At 34.2% G+C, this 19,109-nt stretch overlaps 1 protein-coding gene across 1 annotated transcript in view; it reads right to left on the bottom strand.

Annotated features, from left to right (window-relative positions):
* Window positions 1-1,321: 1,321 nt before the first annotated feature.
* CHIC1 (cysteine rich hydrophobic domain 1) overlaps window positions 1,322-19,109 on the bottom strand; it is a 37,838-nt gene continuing 20,050 nt past the window's right edge. The window contains exons 4-6 of the mRNA XM_027095621.1: window positions 5,388-5,444; window positions 5,073-5,132; window positions 1,322-3,748 (exon numbers count right to left, since the gene is read on the bottom strand). Of these exons, the coding sequence (XP_026951422.1) occupies window positions 3,698-3,748; window positions 5,073-5,132; window positions 5,388-5,444 (168 nt within the window). The 3' untranslated portion in view covers window positions 1,322-3,697. The remainder of the gene's footprint in view (window positions 3,749-5,072; window positions 5,133-5,387; window positions 5,445-19,109) is intronic.

Here is a 19,109-nt window from a genome sequence, read left to right as displayed (position 1 = left end):
ATACTAGTTAGAGGCTTTATGTTTAAATAGTGGGGTTTGATTTTTTAAGTGGCAATTTATATGTAAACAAAGTAAAATTCTAATGAGTTTTTTAAAGCTCTCTTACATTAAAAAAATCCCTATTTGTTTGAAGGCTTACAAATGTCATGGAATTTCACTCAAATTATGAAAAAACAAGAAAAAATTTCATTAAGATGGTGGAGTGCTAAACAGTAACACAGTTTGATTAGCTGATCAGACATTAGTGTTTACAGGTCATAATAATATGAATTGCAAGTGTGTTAAATACTTAAGTAGGTTTTGGTAGAGCTTCAAAGACATTGTTTTTCCTGAACCATGTTAAATTGCATGTTTACTAGCATTAGAATTATACTAGTTATGTAAGTGACTGACAGTCCTGTTCTGTAATATTTTCTCACTAATATATCTCATGATTGGGGGAAACCAAGGAAACAAGCTTTAAATAATAAATAGAAGAAATATAATGTACTACCAAAATATTCTTAACACTTAGCTGAAAAGGATGGCTTTAAATATAATGATTTACCAATTCATTCATTCTGCTTCCTTCAGCATAAAATGTTATCTTTATTCAAAGAAGACAAGGCACTTCTCCATCTACTTCTAACATTTAACTACAATGGTCTCTTTCCTAAATTAACATAGCAGGTAGAAGGGAACAAAAAGTAGCTGAAAAATGTTAAAGCTTATTTCATTTTATACACAATTTATGGAGGTGGAGATGCATAATGGAAAGTCAGAGAAGGAACAGTTTTAACTTGTAACCTCAAAGCTTTGTAAGGTACATGTTATTTTCTCTGGAAACATCTACACAGATTTCATAAAGAAATATTATGCAACAAAGAAATTCAAAATTAGCTTCTTCAATCTAAAAACAACGGCACAAAAATACTTTATTAACTTGACATGTTGTATCCTGAGGATGTAAGAAAAAAAGGTCAATGGGGGAGAAGTTAATGTCCACAGTGTACTCTGTCATTTTAGCATTCACTGCTGCCAATACCACTGAAACGAAAACAAATCCCTTAAAGGACTCCAAAATACTCAACTGCTAATCAGTCCCCTCCAAAGGAAAAGAGTTTGAAAAAGCAGTCATAGAAGAAAGAAAAAAAGAAAATTGCGTATTTTCTGAGTAGTTCAAGAAAATGAGTTGACCAGCATAATGAACAGTAAGATAATAAATTTAAGAGCTATTAGAGTAGGTTTTATTTTTTTTAAAGATTTTTTTTGATGTGGACTATTTTTTAAAATCTTTATTGAATTTGTTACAATATTGCTTCTGTTTTATGTTTTAGTTTTTTGGCTGCGAGGCATGTGGGATCTTAGCTCTGCAACCAGGGATCAAACCCACACCCCCTATATTAAAAGGCGAACTCTTAACCACTGGACCAGCAGGGAAGTACCCTACAGGAGGTTCTAAAATTAAGTTTACACATGCTGGTAAATGCTTTTTATGATAAATACTACTGTAACTTGAATTATATACTCTGTCACCTCCAGATGCACTCTATTTCTGTCTCATTATTTGTTTTATGGAAACAATTCACTACTTCCCGCTATTCTTTGAGCAAAACAAGTGTGATTTATACATGGCAGAAAAAGTTACTATGACCATCATATGGCCAAATTCTAAGTTTACAGGAAAAAATGAGATTATAAGGGTTGACACTTAAAAGTAATTATTCTATCAGTGATAATTAGAAATTCTGTACTATGCTAGAAATCAATTTTGGTATTAAACTGTCACAGTTTGAAGCATAAACCTGATGATACTAGCTGGAACATAAACCATAGATACAATTTTTCCCTGACCTTATCTAGAAAACAAGACATTTGGTATGCATTTTCAGAGGTTTCCACTTTGTCTATAAAAATACACCTTCAGTTTTGCAGCAGACAGACAAATGATTTTTGCAGGCACACACAATATATTAAAAGTTAGAGATTCTGGGTATGGGGGTAATAATGGGGTCCTACAGAGGGAGGTGGAAAAGTGCACAAAAAATTACAGTCACATATCAAATAGTATCTTTTTTCCCCCCCTCTTCTTTTACTGGTCTAGGACTGTGGATTTCAAATTAGGCACAAATTTTAAAAGTGGCTTTAAAAGGCTTGACCTTGTATGAAGAAATGATTGTTCTCTTTACTGGGATGAATGTTTGCCTTAAAAAGTTAACTAAAAGCAATTAAGACTAAGATGATAAATAAAATATTCAGTCCCAGATACTTTATTTTTAGCACTAAGAATTACAAATAATGCCTATATACAGGCACAAATTTGAAGTTGAATTAATGCAATGTAAAGCTTTCATTATGTTAAAAATTCAAATCTAGAAGAATTGGAGGGTGGTGCTCTCATAATAATGTGAAGAGAAATAGAGAAATATGCACATACCAATGAAAAGGCAACGTGTGGCTAATTTATAAACTAAAATACTTTTGTCTAAATACTTATCTTTCCTCATTAATAATATCCAAATGTTTACAAAGGATCCTCAAAAAGACGATTAAGAGTATTTAATCAATTATGAATCAGCCACTTTAGGTACAGCTTTTCAATTAGCTCTCTCTCTTTCTCAAAGTAGATTATCATAACTCCAGAAAGGGGTTAGCAGTGGCTTTCATGGGGGGCGGGTCTAGACACCTCCTAAGACGTCTGAAATCTTGAAACATTCCTTAAAGGTCATAATTGTGTGTATTTCCAAATGAAGGAAAGGATACATAAAGGGAAATAAATGAGGAGACTGAGGCTATGAAATGTGTCAGATGTCAAATGAATTCTTTTGGGGGTGGGAGTAGAGGACAAAATGGGATTTACTGAATTAAATGGAAAAAATAAGGTTCTTGGTTTCAGGTGCAATGCAGATCTCAGACAATGATTTCAATTTTAATCCACTCATTACAAAGGGCAACCCTGCCCACACCTGAAATTTTTAACATACTTATTATGGCTTTGCCATAAAACAGCATGTTAACAGTCTCTACATTCAAAAGGATGCTTGCAAACTTCATTCATATTAAAATCTATGCAGAATCGTTGGCAATACATTAAGAGTTACATTACATTCTGTAAACCATGGCATATCACATTTTACATTACGCAAAGAGACAATATTTACAAGTCTTAAGGAGTTTAAATATTTTATCCACTAACATAAGTGATAATTTAGCAAAGTGCAGGACAAAACCAGTGCTATTAATTACATGTCCTTTAAAAGCAGGTAAGAGTAAAACCATTTCTAGAAGCTACCAAAAGCTTATTTATGTATGTCCAGTAAGGGATTACAGAGCATTAAGTAGCCTAGAAAAATGATGCATATTTAGAAACAGTGAGTATGAAAATTATAAGGCAGCATGCTCAGAACATGTTTTTGTTTTTTAAACACCAGCACTGATGTTTATTTTTAGTGGCAATATATATATATATATACATATATGTATGTGTGTGTGTGTATTTATTTAAAAATTGACAGTGCAAAACACAAGCCTCATTTAACAAAAAAGATGTGCAAAATTTCTTCTTAAACCAACACAAATGAAAGTGTGAGGAGAATATTCTACCATTATAAAGAATAAGTTGAACACAGCAAAGGAGACCATCTTCATTCCAAAATCATCTACAAGGCACTAAGGGTAGGAAATGACAGGTAATACAGAAGTGACTGAATAAAATCCCTCAGTCAGGTCGGAATATGGGATATTTTGGTAAGAATTCTATTAGTATTACCTGTAAAATAAAAATAAACAAGAATATATTGACAAAATAATTTTCATTTACTATAAATTATATATAACCCAGAGAGTATATAATCATTTTTCACAGGCCTATATTTTGATCCTGTACTATAAAGCAAGTGAAATATAGAAAACAGTTACAAAAGGAACTTACCACAAATTATCATTAGACTGGCAATTAAACTGGAAAACATAATTACTTACTGTAGCTAACAGCTTTTATCACCTGATTTACAGTAACTGTTTAGGTGCAGAAAAGCAAACCCTATTACATTTTAATGTCTTTCCCATCTTCCCTCAATCCCCCCCTTTCTTTATTAGCAAAGTCGAAGGGATTAAAATTTTGTTACGTGGATTAGAAGAAATACCTTTATATATATTATGTCCCTCTATTTTTTCAATTAAAGCAGCTAATATTGGTTGAGTATTACTATCTTTTAGAAGTTTTTTGTAAAAAATAATAAAGTGTTCAAGTGGATTAAAACATTTTAATTTAAAACAGGTTTGGAAATATAATAATAAAAACTTAAGATGTTTATAAATTTATATAAACTTACAATAGTTTATATAAGATTTTACCTATAGAGAATTTTAGATTTGTGGTCATTTGCACATTTTCCCCAAAACTATTCAAAGTAGAGAAAGATACATAATAATCCTTATTTATGAAATAGAAATGGAATGTTTATTATTAAATATATACTATATGTATATAAAAGCTTGTACATGTAAATACTACATGTATTTAAAGCTTGGATAAATTTCATATTCTTTTGAATGTTAATGATGCTGAATTTGTCACTTTGGTTATACGTGGATTTATGCTTTATGACTAAGATTGCATAGCTTTTAGCAAAAAAAAAAAAATTAGGATCTATAGTTTCTTCACTGAAAGTTAAATATCAGCTAAGAAAAAAAGCCAGGGAAAGGAATCCAGAATTCAGAAGTCAATTCCTATTTTATGTAAGTTTTGACAAGATTACATTTAGAAATATTTTGTTCAGCAGCAGCTGTGCCCATCACCATATGCGATGGTTTGCATGTATGTTAAAAAGAAGATTAAGGTTATGCAGTGTTTTCATCTGAGCATACTAGCTAAGATTTTTCTAAGATCTAAATAATTGTCAGCTTTCAAGATATTTTATGTTGGCTACAAATCTAAAAAAGGTGAAAGGAAACCTCTATGTTCCAAATGACAAAAGTCCAAGCTGAGGAGAAAAAAGGTAGAAAGAAGATTTGACAAATGATAAATATAGTACAACGTAACATTCAGGATGGAATCCAAAAAATATAATTAAAGGTAACTGCATACTTACATACTCCATCATATTGCTAGTTTCACATTTCCTTTTAGTCAACTTCCAGTGCAAAGCAAGCTAAGAAAGTAAAGTTTGTTAAGAATTTTGATAGCAATTTACACTAATTATTACCTACACATTTGAATAAATCGCCGAACAATAATCCAGGAATAAGATACAAAACATTGCATTTAAAAATACTTTGTAAAGGGTATATATTAAAAATTGAGTATTAGTTCTCTAATCCATGCTTTTGTGGCCTGAAAAATTCCCATTTTTTCAATTTATTAATGGAAGTATGAATGGGACACTTACTTGCTTAAACTTTCTTACCTTGTGATATAATCTGTTATTTTCCCACTCTAACAACTTCTGAATTGATCTTCTGGTCTAAGAGAAAGAATCAAGACTTTGTTACAAGATGAATTGAAGAGCTTTGTAAACTATGTGTATCTATATTCTTCTGCTTACTTGTAAGATCCCATTATTCTCTCCTCTTGTTTTTCTTTTCAAAATGAAATATGTACAAATTACTCTGTGTTGTGAGTCCATTCACTGGACTATTATAAAAACATTACCAGGGGCTTCCCTGGTGGCGCAGTGGTTGAGAGTCCACCTGCCGATCAGGGGACACGGGTTTGTACCCCGGTCTGGGAGGATCCCACATGCTACAGAGCGGCTAGGTCTGTGAGCCATGGCCGCTGAGCCTGTGCATCTGGAGCCTGGGCTCTGCAACGGGAGAGGCCGCGACGGTGAGAGGCCCGCGTACCACAAAAAAACCCCAAAAAACAAAACAAAAAAAACATTACCAGTACTCCTAGTAGTCCATTTATGAACCTAAATCTAGATTTTCATATACCTTTTCACAGGGTTACTTTTTTAATATACATGTAATATGCCAAGCTAATCTGATTACTCATAGAAAATTTTCCTATCAGAGCTCTAAGCACAACACCTGGCAAATAGCAGTCAGTCAATGTCTACAGGTTGAATAAAACAAGCCAACATATATCAGAATTTCCACTGAAAAGAAATATAAAAACAGCCAGTAGGAAAACTTGTATTTAGAGGAAAAACTATAAACAACAGAAGCAGCACTGTAGTAAACAGGAGGACAGAGGACAAGTTTCTCCATCTGGAGTGCATATATTTTGCAAGGAGTAAGAAAAGTTTGCAAAACCTTCAAAAACATTAAAATTAAGGATTGTTAGGCATTTTCGATTTTTAAGAAAGGGTTTATAAGGTTTCTGATAAAAAAGGCTAGTAGGCATTGTTAAATTTTAAAACTACTCGTTAAAATTAAATGATTTACAAACAGACTATATCTGACATGATTTCCAAAGCACCAACAGAAGAAACTATTCTAACTGTTCAACCACGTAAGTTAACAATGACAATTGTATTCAGCTCATCTCCAGTGGGCCAGATCAGCAACAATGCCAGTTAAAGTATACTACTGGGCCACTGTACTTGATACAATCTCTCTAAACAAAATCAGATGGGTAACAAATAAGGAAATTGAATGAGTAGTTATAAATCTTTCCACAAAGAAAACCCCAGGCCCGATGGCTTCAATGATGAATTCTACCAAACAGTTAAAGAAGAAATAATACTATGAATATAAATGCAAAATTCTCAACAAAACACTAGCAATCATTATATCATGACCAAGTGGAATTTATCCTAGGAACACAAAAACAAAATGATGTAATACATTATATTAATAGAATAAAGAACAAAACCCACATGATCATCTTCATAAATTTAGAAAAGGCAATGGACAAAATACAGTACTCATTCATGATAAAAATCCTAAAAAAAACCTAGGAATAAAAGGGAACTTCCACAACCTAATAAAGGGCATCTATGAAAAACCTTCAGCTAACATCACACTAAATGGAGAGAGACTAAATATTTTCTTCCTAATATTAGGAACAAGATAAGGATATCTCCTCCCACTACTTTTATTCAACATTGTCCTAGATGTTATAGCCAGGGCAATTAGACAAAATAATAAATAAAAGGCATCCAAATTGGAAAAGGAAAAGTGAAACCATCTCCATTTGCAGACAACATGATCTTATATAGAGAAAATTCTAAGGAATCCACTAAAGCACTACTAGAACTAATAAATAAATTCAGCAAATTTGCAAGAAACAAGATTGTGGTAGGTAGAATTCTGGCCTCCATGATCTTCACCTCCTGGAATTACACCTGTGAATGTTACATTACATTGCAAAAGGGACATTGCTGATATAATTAAAGTTACTAGTCATTTGGCTTTAAAATAGGGAGATTATTTTAGATTATTTTGGCAGACCCAGTGTAATCTCATAAGCCCTTAAAAGCAGAGAATTTTTTTCTGGCTGATGGAAGAATAGTCAGAGGGGTTTGAAACACAAGAAGTACTCAAACCACCATTGTTGGCTTTAAGATGGAAAGGTCACATAGAAAGTCTAAGGAAGAAATGATTTCTGCCAAAACCTGAATGAGCTTGGGAGTAAATTATTTCCCAGAATCTCCAGAAAGGAATGCAGCCCTGCCAGCACCTTGATTTTGGCCTTGTGAGATCCTAATAAGAGAACACAATTGAGCCAGCCACACTGTACCGAGACTTCTGACTGTGAAATAAAAGGGTGTTGTTTTAAGCCATTAAGTTTGTGGAAATTTGTTACGCTAGATAGAAAAGTAATACAAGGTTCAACATATACAAATAAATTTTATTTCTATGTACAAGCAAGGAACAATCTGAAAATGAAAGTAAAAGATCAATTCCATTCACAATAGATTTTTTCTTTTTATATGTTAATCCCATTCTCCTAATTTATTCCTATTCACACAGATTTAAGAATAAAATATTTAAGAATAACTTTAACAAGAGAAGTATAAGATGTGTAGACTGAAAACTAAAAAACACTGCTAAAGGGAATTCTTGGTGGTCCAGTGGTTAGGACTCTGTGCTTCCACTGCCGGGGGTCCAGGCTTGATCCCTGGTCATTGCTAAAATAAATTAAAGAAGAGGTAAATAAATGGAAAATATCCCATATGTATTCATGAATTACAAGACTCATGTAATAGCATTTACAACATATGGTGATGGGAAAATTGGATATCCAAAAGAAAAATGATAAATTTGGACTCCTATCTCACACCATACACAAAAACTAACTCAAAATGGATCAAAGACTGAATCATAAGAAATTAAACTTTAAAACAACTAGAAGAAAGCACAGGAGTACACCTCTGTAATCTTGAGTTAGGCAAAGCCCTCTTAGATATGATGTAAGAGGCACAAGCAAGAAAATTTTAAGAGATAAGTTTGACTTAATCAAATTAAAAGTTTTGTGTGTCAAAGATACCATCAAGATAGTAAGAACCCATCCAGAATGCCAATGTGAGGACCTTATGAAGGTCTCTTCCCTGGAGAGACAACTATTAAATTTGTCAGTATTAGTAAGTACAATCATTCAAATGTTCCAGAGATTGATCAAAGGGTTTACAACAGACTGAGAAGTATTCATTCAACAAAATCTATTGAAAATAAGTAAGAACAGTGGGAAGCCTTGGTATTAGAGCTAGGCACTATACTCATATCCACAGCTCTGCCTTGTGGAAGAACTGTTTAAGCAAGCTTGGGAGCTGAGTGTCAGGCAGTTCCCAAATCTCCCAGATACTTAGAGTGGAACGGCTCTTCTGGGTAGTTTTGGCAGATGGTGAAAATAGGCAGATCCCATTTTCCACAGCTCTGTGTTATAGAATGCCTATATCAAGTGGGTGGTGGCAGCAGGGCAGCACCCATTTCCCTACCTACAACTTCTGCAAAATAGGCAGCACAGTTGGTGAAGAGTGCAGCCCCCCTTTTTGGCACACATCCATATCGTGGGAGAGCTGTTATAGTTGGTTTGACAACTGAGTGGCAGTTCTTACCTTTCCAGCTTCCTAGGGCAGATATATTCTCGGTTGATTTGACAGATGGGGAATATTAGCAGACCCCACTCTCCCTGGTTTTAGGTTAAAAAAATATCCACAACTAACATCATACTAAATGGTGAAAGACTGTAAGCTTTTTCCTCTAAGACATGCCCATGCTTGCCACTTCTATTCAACATATTACTGGAAATTCTAGACAGAGCAATTAAGCAAGCAAAGAAATAAAAGGCATCCAAATAAAAAGGAAGAATTATCTCTCTTTGCAGGTGACATTATCTTATGTGCAGAAAACCTTAAAGAATCCACAAAAAATCCTGTTAGAGTTGATGAACAAATTCAGGAACATTTCAGGATATGAAATCAACATGCAAAATTCAGTTGCACTTCTATACAAGAACAGCAAACAATTCAAAAGAGAAATTAAGAAAACAATTACATTTCCAATAGTTTCAAAAAGAATAAAATACTTAAAAAATTTAAGCAAGGAGGCAAAAGACTTGTACACATCAAGTTACAAAATGATGCTACAAGAAATTAGAGACCTAAATAAATGCAAAGAATCCTGTGTTCATGGACTGGAAGACTTAATATTGTTAAGATGACAATATCATCCAAAATGATCACAGATTCAATGCAATCCTTATCAGAATCCCAGTGACTTTTTCTATAGAAATAGAAAAATCCATCTTAAAATTCATATGGAATCCCAAGAGACTCCTATTAGCCAAAAAAATCTTGAAAATGAGAAACAAATATGAAGGACTCACATTTCCTGATTTCAAAACTTACTAAAAAGCAACAATAACCAAAAAGAATATGGTACTTGCATAAAGACATATAGACCAATGGAATAGAACAGAGAGCCCAGAAATAAACCCTCGAATATCCACAACAGATTTTTTTAAATAAAATATTCTTTTTAAAAAAAATTTACTTTATTTATTTTTGGCTGGGTTGGGTCTTCGTTGCTGCATGCAGGCTTTCTCTAGTTGTGGAGAGCAGGGGCTACTCTTTGTTGCGGTGTGTGGGCTTCTCATTGCTGTGGCTTCTCTTGTTGCAGAGCACAGGCCCTAGGCACACAGGCTTCAGTAGTTGCAGCACGTGGTCTCAGTAGTTGTGGCTCAGGGGCTCTAGAGCACAGGCTCAGTAGTTGTGGCACACAGGCTTAGTTGCTCCGTGGCATGTGGGATCCTCCCAGACCAGGGCTCGAACCCAGGTCACCTGCATTGGCAGGCAGACTCCCAACCACTGCACCACCAGGGAAGTCCTCCACGACAGATTTTTGACCAGAGTACCAACCATTCAATGGGGAAAAAGGACTTTTCAATAAATATTGCAAGGAAAACTGGATATCCATATGCAAAAGAATTAAGTTGGATCCTAAATTTATGCCATATGCAAAAATTAACTCAAAATGGATCAAAGAACTAAACATAGGAGTGACGACCATAAAAGTCTTAGAAGAAAACATAGGAGACAGTCTTCATGACACTGGATTTTGCAGTTATTTCTTACATATGACAATGAAAGTCCAGGCAAAAAGGGGAGAATAGTTTAACTGAACTTCATCAAAATTAACATCTTTTATGCATCAAATGACACTGTCAATAGAGTGTGAAGAAAATCTAGAGGATGGCAGAAAATATTTGCAAATCACATATCTGATAAGGAATTAATAACGAGAATATATATAAAACACCCACAACTCAACAATAAATAAACAAACAAGCTAGTTACAAAATGGGCAAAGTAATATACAAATACCCTAACCTAATATACAAAGGGCCAATAAGCAAATGTAAAAATGCTCAACACCACTAGTCATTAGAGAAATACAAATCAAAACCACAATGAGATATCACTTCATACTCATTAGGGTGGTTATTATCAATAAAATGGAAAATAATGAATGTTGGTGAGGATCTAGAGAAACTGGAAACCTTGTGTACAATTTACCAGAGTAGAAATGCAGGAGAGGAAAACTTTGTGGGAACTAGGACTAGGATAGCAATACCTGAACTTAAACTGATGAACTGTTGGAAGCTCAGTGGGACAAGTTTGAGAGTTCAAAATTCCAAAGGGGCCCAGTCTTGGCAGAGACTCCCACACTTTTATGACTTTTATTACCAGAAGCCCTATCAGGTTCTCACAGTGATTTCAGAAAAATCCCCTCATCTTCTGGCAGGAGAAAGGGAAGAAGAGTCATGTTTAAATATGCCCAGAACATTCTGTTCTTCTTAACAAAGCCTGCTCTCAAGAGAAACTATTGTACCAGAGCCTAACCTACTGGGGTATTACCAGAGCCCAACCAATCTTGGAGAAGGGAAATACACAATTCTAGAACCCTCTAGCTTTCCTGTCCCATGTAAAGGGGAAAACAAAACAAAACAAAATTGAGAAGCACTTGTGTAGAGCACAGCCCAGGAACACAGGCTAAATAAAAACCTTAAGCCTAATCACAATACTATAGAACACTTCTAGTCCCCCAGCACCTTGCCACTACATCAATAAGGCTTCTGTATTATAATATGAGGAATACAACTGAAAGAACTGTGCATCTCAGATGATATCTAAGAAGTTTATAGGGAAATCCAAGGAAAATAGGCCAGACAAAATCAAGGACGCCAAGGAACGTTTAGCCTTCAATTTCCAACAGCTACAGCAAACAGTAAACACAGCCAAATGAAAATAAAACCTCACTTTAAAGGCCTATTTACCTCAGTTCCTTTCACTAGTGCATCATGTGTAGTTTTCAAACAAAAATTAGAAGTCATACTAAAAGACAAAAAAAGTTTGAAAAGGCAGAGCAAGAATCAGAACCAGACTCAGAAATGGCAGAGATGTAGAAATGATCAGACTGGGAATATAAATAAACTATGATAAATATACTACTTGCTCTTATGAAAAAAGTGGACAACATGAAAGAATAGATGGATAATGTTAGCAGAGAAATGGAAACTGTAAGAAAAATATCAAAAGGAAATGGTAGAAAGCCAAAATATCATAACAGAAATGAAGAATGCCTTTGATGGGCTCATCAATGACTGGACATGGCTGAGGAAACCATCAATGAAGATTGAAGAAATATCAGTAGAAACTTCCAAAACTAAAAGAAAAAAAAGAAAAAAGAACAGAATATCTAAGAACTATGGGACAATTACAAAAGGGGCAATAGACCCATAATAGAAATATCAGAAGGTAAAGAGAGAAAGGAGCCGAGGAAATATTTAAAGCAATAATGACAACAGAATCCCCCCAAATTAATGAAAGGCATCAAACTCATAGATTGAAAAAGCTCAGAGAATACAAAACTGGATAAATACCCACAAATCTACACTTAGTTATCTCATATTCAAACTGCAGAAGATCAAGGAAAAATCTTGAAAGAAGCCAGAGGGGAAAAATACCTTACATATAAAGGAGCAAGGATAAGAGTTGTATCAGACATCTCCTTAGAAACTATGCAAGCCAAGAAAAGAATGGAATGAAATATTTAAAATGTTAAAAGAAAAGTACTACCAACCCGGAATTCCATCCGTACCCAGCAAAATTGTCCTTCAAAGATGAAGGAGAAATAAAGACTTTCTTAGATGAAAAATTGAGGGAATTTGTCACCCATAGACCCACCTTGCAAGAAATGTTAAAATAAGTTCTTTAGAAAGAAGTAAAATGCTACAGATAAGAAACCTGGATCTATATAAAGGAAGAGTGTTAGAGAAGGAATAAATGAAGGCAAAATAAAATCTTTTATTTCTTCTATTCTCAACTGATCTAATGGGTAACAGTTTGTTAATAAAAATAATGTATTCCATGATTACGGTTTATGGATAAGTAATATGAATGGCAACAATGTTATAAGGAAGGGATGGGGGTAGGAATTATAAATATTCTGTAATAATGTAATTATTCTACCTGGGAAGTGGTATTGTGTTATTTGAAAGTGGACCTGGATTAGTTGTGTATGTATATATATTGCAAACTCTCTTTAGTGGGCAACTACTAAAAATATTAAAAAGTAGGATTATTGATATACTAAGGGAAGATAAAAAATGGTGTCATATAAAAATACTTAATTAGAACCAGAGAAGACAGAAAAAGACTGTAAGATAAAAATAGGAATAAAGAACAAGAGTAATGAATAGAAAACAGTAACAAACATGGTAAATATTAATAAAATTATATCAATAATTACTTTAAACATCAAAGGTATAAATACATCAATTAAAAAACAGATTGTCAGAATGGATCAAAAAATAAGACAACTACGTGCTGTCTACAAGAAACCTACTTTAAATATAAAGACTAAAAGTAAAAGAATGGAGAAAGATATACCATAGTAACATAGTAACAATAATCAAAGGAAATCACTTTAGTAATTTTATTTTTTTATTTTTTATTTTTTTTTTGCAGTACGCGGGCCTCTCACTGTTGTGGCCTCTCCCATTGCAGAGCACAGGCTCCAGAAGTGCAGGCTCAGCAGCCATGGCTCACGGGCCCAGCCACTCTGCGGCATGTGGGATCTTCCCAGACCGGGGCACAAACCCATGTCCCCTGCATCGGCAGGTGGACTCTCAACCACTGCACCACCAGGGAAGCCCCACTTTAGTCATTTTAGACAAAGCAGACTTCAGAGTAAGGAAAATTATCAGACATAAAGAGAGGTATTACATAATGATAAAGGGTCAATTTTCCAAGACATAACCATTCTTAATGTATATATGCCTAACAAAAGAGCATCAAACTATGTGAGGCAAAAACTGACAGAACTTCAAGGAGAAATAGAGGAGTTGACTATATAGTTGGCGACCTCAACAGCCCTCTATCAGAAATAGATCAAGTAGGCAGAAAGTTGGTAAAGACACAGATGAACTCAACAGCACCATTGACCTACTGGATATAACTGACATCTACAGACGACTTCATCTTACAACAGCAAATGACAGATTATCCTCAAGTTGATGTGGAACATATACCAAGACAGACCACATTCTGGGTCATAAAACACATCTTAACAAATTTCAAAGAACAGAAATCATACAATGTATGCTCTCAGACCACAATGGAATTAAACCAGAAATCAACAACAGAAAGATAGCTGGAAAATCCCCAAAACACTTGGAGATTAAACAGACACTTCTATAACACATGACTCAGGAAGAAATCTCAAGAGAAATTTAAAAATATTTCGAACTAAATGTAAATGAAAGCAAAACTTATCAAAATTTGTGGGATACAGTTAAAGCAGTAGCATTGAATGCATAGAGTAGGAAAGAAGAAATACCTTAAATCAATCATATATGCTTGCACTTTAGGTAAAAAAAGAGCAAATTAAATCTAAAGTAAGAAGAAAAGAAATAATAAAAATTAGAGTAGAAATCAATGAAACTGATAATGGGACTTCAATAGAGAAAATCAACAAAATAAATAACTGGTTCTTTGAAAAGTTCAGTAAAATTAATACACCTCTAGTCAGGTTAACTAAGAAAAAAAGAGAGGAGACAAAAATGTTACAAAGTTTCAGAAATGAAATAGGGGTTATCACTACTGATGCTATGGACATTAAAAGGATAATACAGGAATATTATTAACAACTCTATGCCCATGAATTTGATAAGCTAGATGAAAAGGACTGATTATGTGAAAGACACAGTCTACTAAAACCCACACAAGGAGAAATAGACAATCTGGATAGGCCTATATCTATTAAAGAAATTGAGTCAATAATTAATAACCTCCCCAAGTAGAAAGTACCATGACCAGATGGGTTCAAACATTTAAGGAAGATATTATACCAGTTCTCTACAATCTATTCCAGAAAACAGAAGCAGAGGGAGTATTTCCTAATTCATTCTATGAGGCCAGTATTACCCTAATACCAGAACCAGACATAGGTATTATATGAAAAGAAAACTGCAGATCAATATTTTTCGTGAACATAGATGCAAAAACCTGTATAAAACATTAGCAAAGAAATACAACAATGTATATACTACAATAAGTAGGGTTTATCTCAGGTATGCAAATCTGGTTCATCATTCAAAAATCAATTAATATGTAAGCCATCACATCAACAGGCTAAAAAAGAAAAATCACATAATCATATCAATAGATGCAGAAAAAACATCTGACAAAATCCAACACTCATTCATGATAAAAACTCTCAGCAAACTAGGATGGGGGAACTTCTTCAAGTTGATAAAGAACATCTTACAAAAAACCTACAGTTAACATCATACTTGATGGTGAGAAACTCAGTTTCCCACTAAGATCAGGAACAAGGCAAGGATATTCCCTCTCACCATTACTTTTCAACATCATTCTGAAAGTCCTAGATAATGCAATAAGACAAGAAAAAGAAAATAAAAGGTGTATATACCGAGAAAGAAGAAACAAAATTATCTTACTTCATAGATGACATGATTGTCTATGTAGAAAATCCTGAAAAATCAAAAGAACTCCTTGAATTAATAGGCAATTATAGAAAGGTTGCAGGATACAAAGTATATTGGTATATATGATGATAGATTGGTATACATGATGGATACATGTCATTATACATTTGCCAAAACCCATAGAATGTACAACATAAAGAGTGAACTCTAATGTAAACTAAGGACTTCAGTTAATAATAATGTGTCAATATTGGCTCATCAGTTTTAACAATTATACTTCGATAGAGCAAGATGTTAATAATAGGGAAAACTGGGGGTTGACTGAGGGAGATATATGGGAACTCTTTTTTTCTCAATTTTTTTCTGTAAACCTAAAATTGTTCAAAAAATAGGCTATTAATTAAAATATTATAAATAAAAAGTAAAGATGAAATGAAGATACTCTTAGATAAAAACTGAGAGGATCCAGTCCCTGCAGACCTACCATATAAGAAATATTATGGGAAGTTCTTCAGGCTGAAACCAAGGTACGTCAGGTATTATTTTGAGTCCACACACAGGAAATGATACACTGAGAAGCTCAATGAACTCCAAGTAGGATAAACTGAAAGAGACCCATACTGAGAGAAACTATATTCAAACCTTTGAAAGCCAAAAACAAGAAGAAAACTCTTGAAAGCCGCAACAGAGAAGCAACTTGTTATGTACAAAGAGATACTCAATAGGATTAACAGCCAATTTCATATCAGCAACCATAAGGTTCAGAAGCAGTGGGATGACATATTTAAAGTGCTAAAAAGAAAAAAAACCCTGTCATCCAAGATTTCTATACTTGGCGAAACTATCTTTTCAAAAAAAGGAGAAATTAAGACATTCCCAGGTAAGCACTGAGGGAGTTCACTGCTATTAGAATTGCCTGTAAGAAATGCTGAAAAGAGTCCTTCAGGCTGAAATGAAAGAACACTGGACAATAACTCAAGCAACATGATAAAGTAAAGAACACTAGTAAAAGTAACTGCATAAATAAATATAAAAGCCAAAATTGTTCTCTTTTTGTTTTGGAACTTCTATTTTCTTCCTATATAATCTAAAAGACAAATGTATAAAATGATAATTATAAATCTATGTTAATGGACACACAATATATAAGATGTAATTTGTGATAAAACATATATGGGGAGGCATGTAGATGCACAGGAGCAGAATCTGTATATTACTGAAGTTAAAGTGGTATTATTAATTCAAACTAGTGTGTTACAAGTTTAAGATATTAATTAAAATCCCAAGGGTAACAACCAAGAAAATAGCTAAAAATATATACAAAAGAAATGAAAAGGCACATGGTGCACTACAAAAATCAATTAAATATAAAATAGGGAAGTAATGGAGTTGTTTTCCAGCTCCATTATCAGAAATGACAAAAGACAAAATGGCAAAAGTCCTCCCTTATCTGTTACAGACTGAATTATGTTCTCCCAAAATTCATATATTCAAGTGTCACAACCACCAGTACCTGAGAATGTGACCTTATTTGGAGATATGGTTTTTAAAGTGGTAATTAAGCTAAAATGAGATGATCAGAGTATGCCCTAATCCAGTATGACTGGTGTCCTAGTAAGAAGAGATTAGGACACAGACATATATAGAGGGAAGGCCAGGTGAAGACCCAGGGAGAAAAATGGCCATCTACAAGCCAATGGGAGAAACCTCAGAAAAAATACATCAACTTTCCCAACACCTTGACCTCAGACTTACAGCCTCTAGGACTGTGAGAAAATACATTTCTGTTGGCTAAACCACCTAGTCTGTAGTACTTAATTAAGGCAGCCCTGGCAAACTAATATATTATCATCAATCATTTTAAAGGCAAATAGATTAAACTCTCAATTAAAAGGGAGAGATTTGCAGAATGGATTTAAAAACACGATCCATTTAAAGACCTAAATGTTAAGACCCGGACACTATAAAACTCTTTAGAGGAAAACATAGGAAGAACACTCTGACATAAATCACAGCAAGACCTTTTCTGACTCACCTCCTACAGTAATGGAAATAAAAACAGAAATAAACAAATGGGACCTAATGAAACTTAAAAGCTTTTGCACAGCAAAGAAAACCATGAACAAGATGAAAAGACAACCCTCAGAATGGGAGAAAATAGTTGCAAACCAATCTATGGACAAAGGATTAATCTCCAAAATATACAAACAGCTCATGCAGTTCAATATCAAAAAACAAACAACCCAATCAAAAAATGGGCAGAAGACCTAAATAGACATTTCTCCAAAGAAGACATACAGATGGCCAAGAGGAATATGAAAAGATGCTCAACATCACTAATTATTAGAGACATGCAAATCAAAACTACAATGAGATATCACCTCACACCAGTCAGAATGGGCATCATCAGAAAATCTACAAACAACAAATGCTGGAGAGGGTGTGGAGAAAAGGGAACCCTCTTACACTCTTGACTGGAATGTAAATTGATACAGCCACTATGGAGAACAGTAGAGAGATCCTTAAAAAACTAAACATAGAATTACCATATGACCCAGCAATCCCACTACTGGGCATATACCCAGAGAAAACCATAATTCAAAAAGACACATGCACTGCAATGCTCACTGCAGCACTATTTACAATAGCCAGGTCATGGAAGCAACCTAAATGTCCATCAACAGAGGAATGGGTAAAGAAGATGTGGTACATGTATACAATGGAATATTACTCAGCCATAAAAAGGAATGAAATTGGGTCATTTGTAGAGATGTGGATGGACTTAGAGAGTGTCATACAGAGTGAAGTAAGTCAGAAAGAGAAAAATGAATACCGTATGCTAACACATATATGTGGAATCTAGAAAAATAGTACAGATGAACCAGTTTGCAAGGCAGAAATACAGACACAGATGTAGAGAACAAACGTATGGACACCAAGATGGGGAAGGGGGGATGGGATGAATTGGGAGATTGGGATTGACATATTTACACTAATATGTATAAAATAGATAACTAATGAGAACCTGCTGTATAGCACAGAGAACTCTATCTACTTCACTTTGCTATACAGTAGAAACTAACACAACGTTGTAAAACAACTACATCCCAATAAAAAAAGAAAAAATATCTTAACATAACATGGTAACACAAAAACAAAAAAACAAACAAACAAAAAAATATGATCCATGAGTCTACATGAGACTCAGTTTAGATTCAAAGACACAAGTAGGTTGAAAGTGAGAGGACAGAAAAAGATTTTCCATGTAAATAGTAACCAGAAAAAGAGCTGGGATAGATGATATCAGACAAAATAGATTTTAAGTAAGAAAAATGTTACAAGAGAAAAAGATGGACACTATATGTCTTAATATGCTCAGGCTACTATGACAAAAGACCATATTCTAGGTGGCTTCAACAACAGTTCCGGAGTATCGAAGTCTTAGATCAGTGTGTCAGCATGGTTTGTTGGGTTCTGGTGGAAGCCCTTTTCCTCATAGAAGAACAACTTATAGTTGTCTATAAGTTCCTTATAGACAACTTCCTTGTTGCTCACACGGTAGAGAGATAGAGAGCAAGCTCTCTATTTTTTTCTTATAAGGGCACTAATTCCACCATGAGGACCCCACCCTCATGACTTCATCTAAACCTAAGTACCTCCCAAAGGCCAAAATACCAACCACCCCCAAATACCATCATATTAGAGGGGAGGGCTGCAACATATGACTTTTGAG

Source organism: Aethalodelphis obliquidens, unplaced genomic scaffold, assembly GCF_003676395.1.
Source record: "Aethalodelphis obliquidens isolate GAN/ISIS:26980383/991018 unplaced genomic scaffold, ASM367639v1 scaffold92, whole genome shotgun sequence".
NCBI lineage: Eukaryota > Metazoa > Chordata > Mammalia > Artiodactyla > Delphinidae > Aethalodelphis > Aethalodelphis obliquidens.
This window is presented reverse-complemented; position numbering and strand designations above follow the sequence as displayed.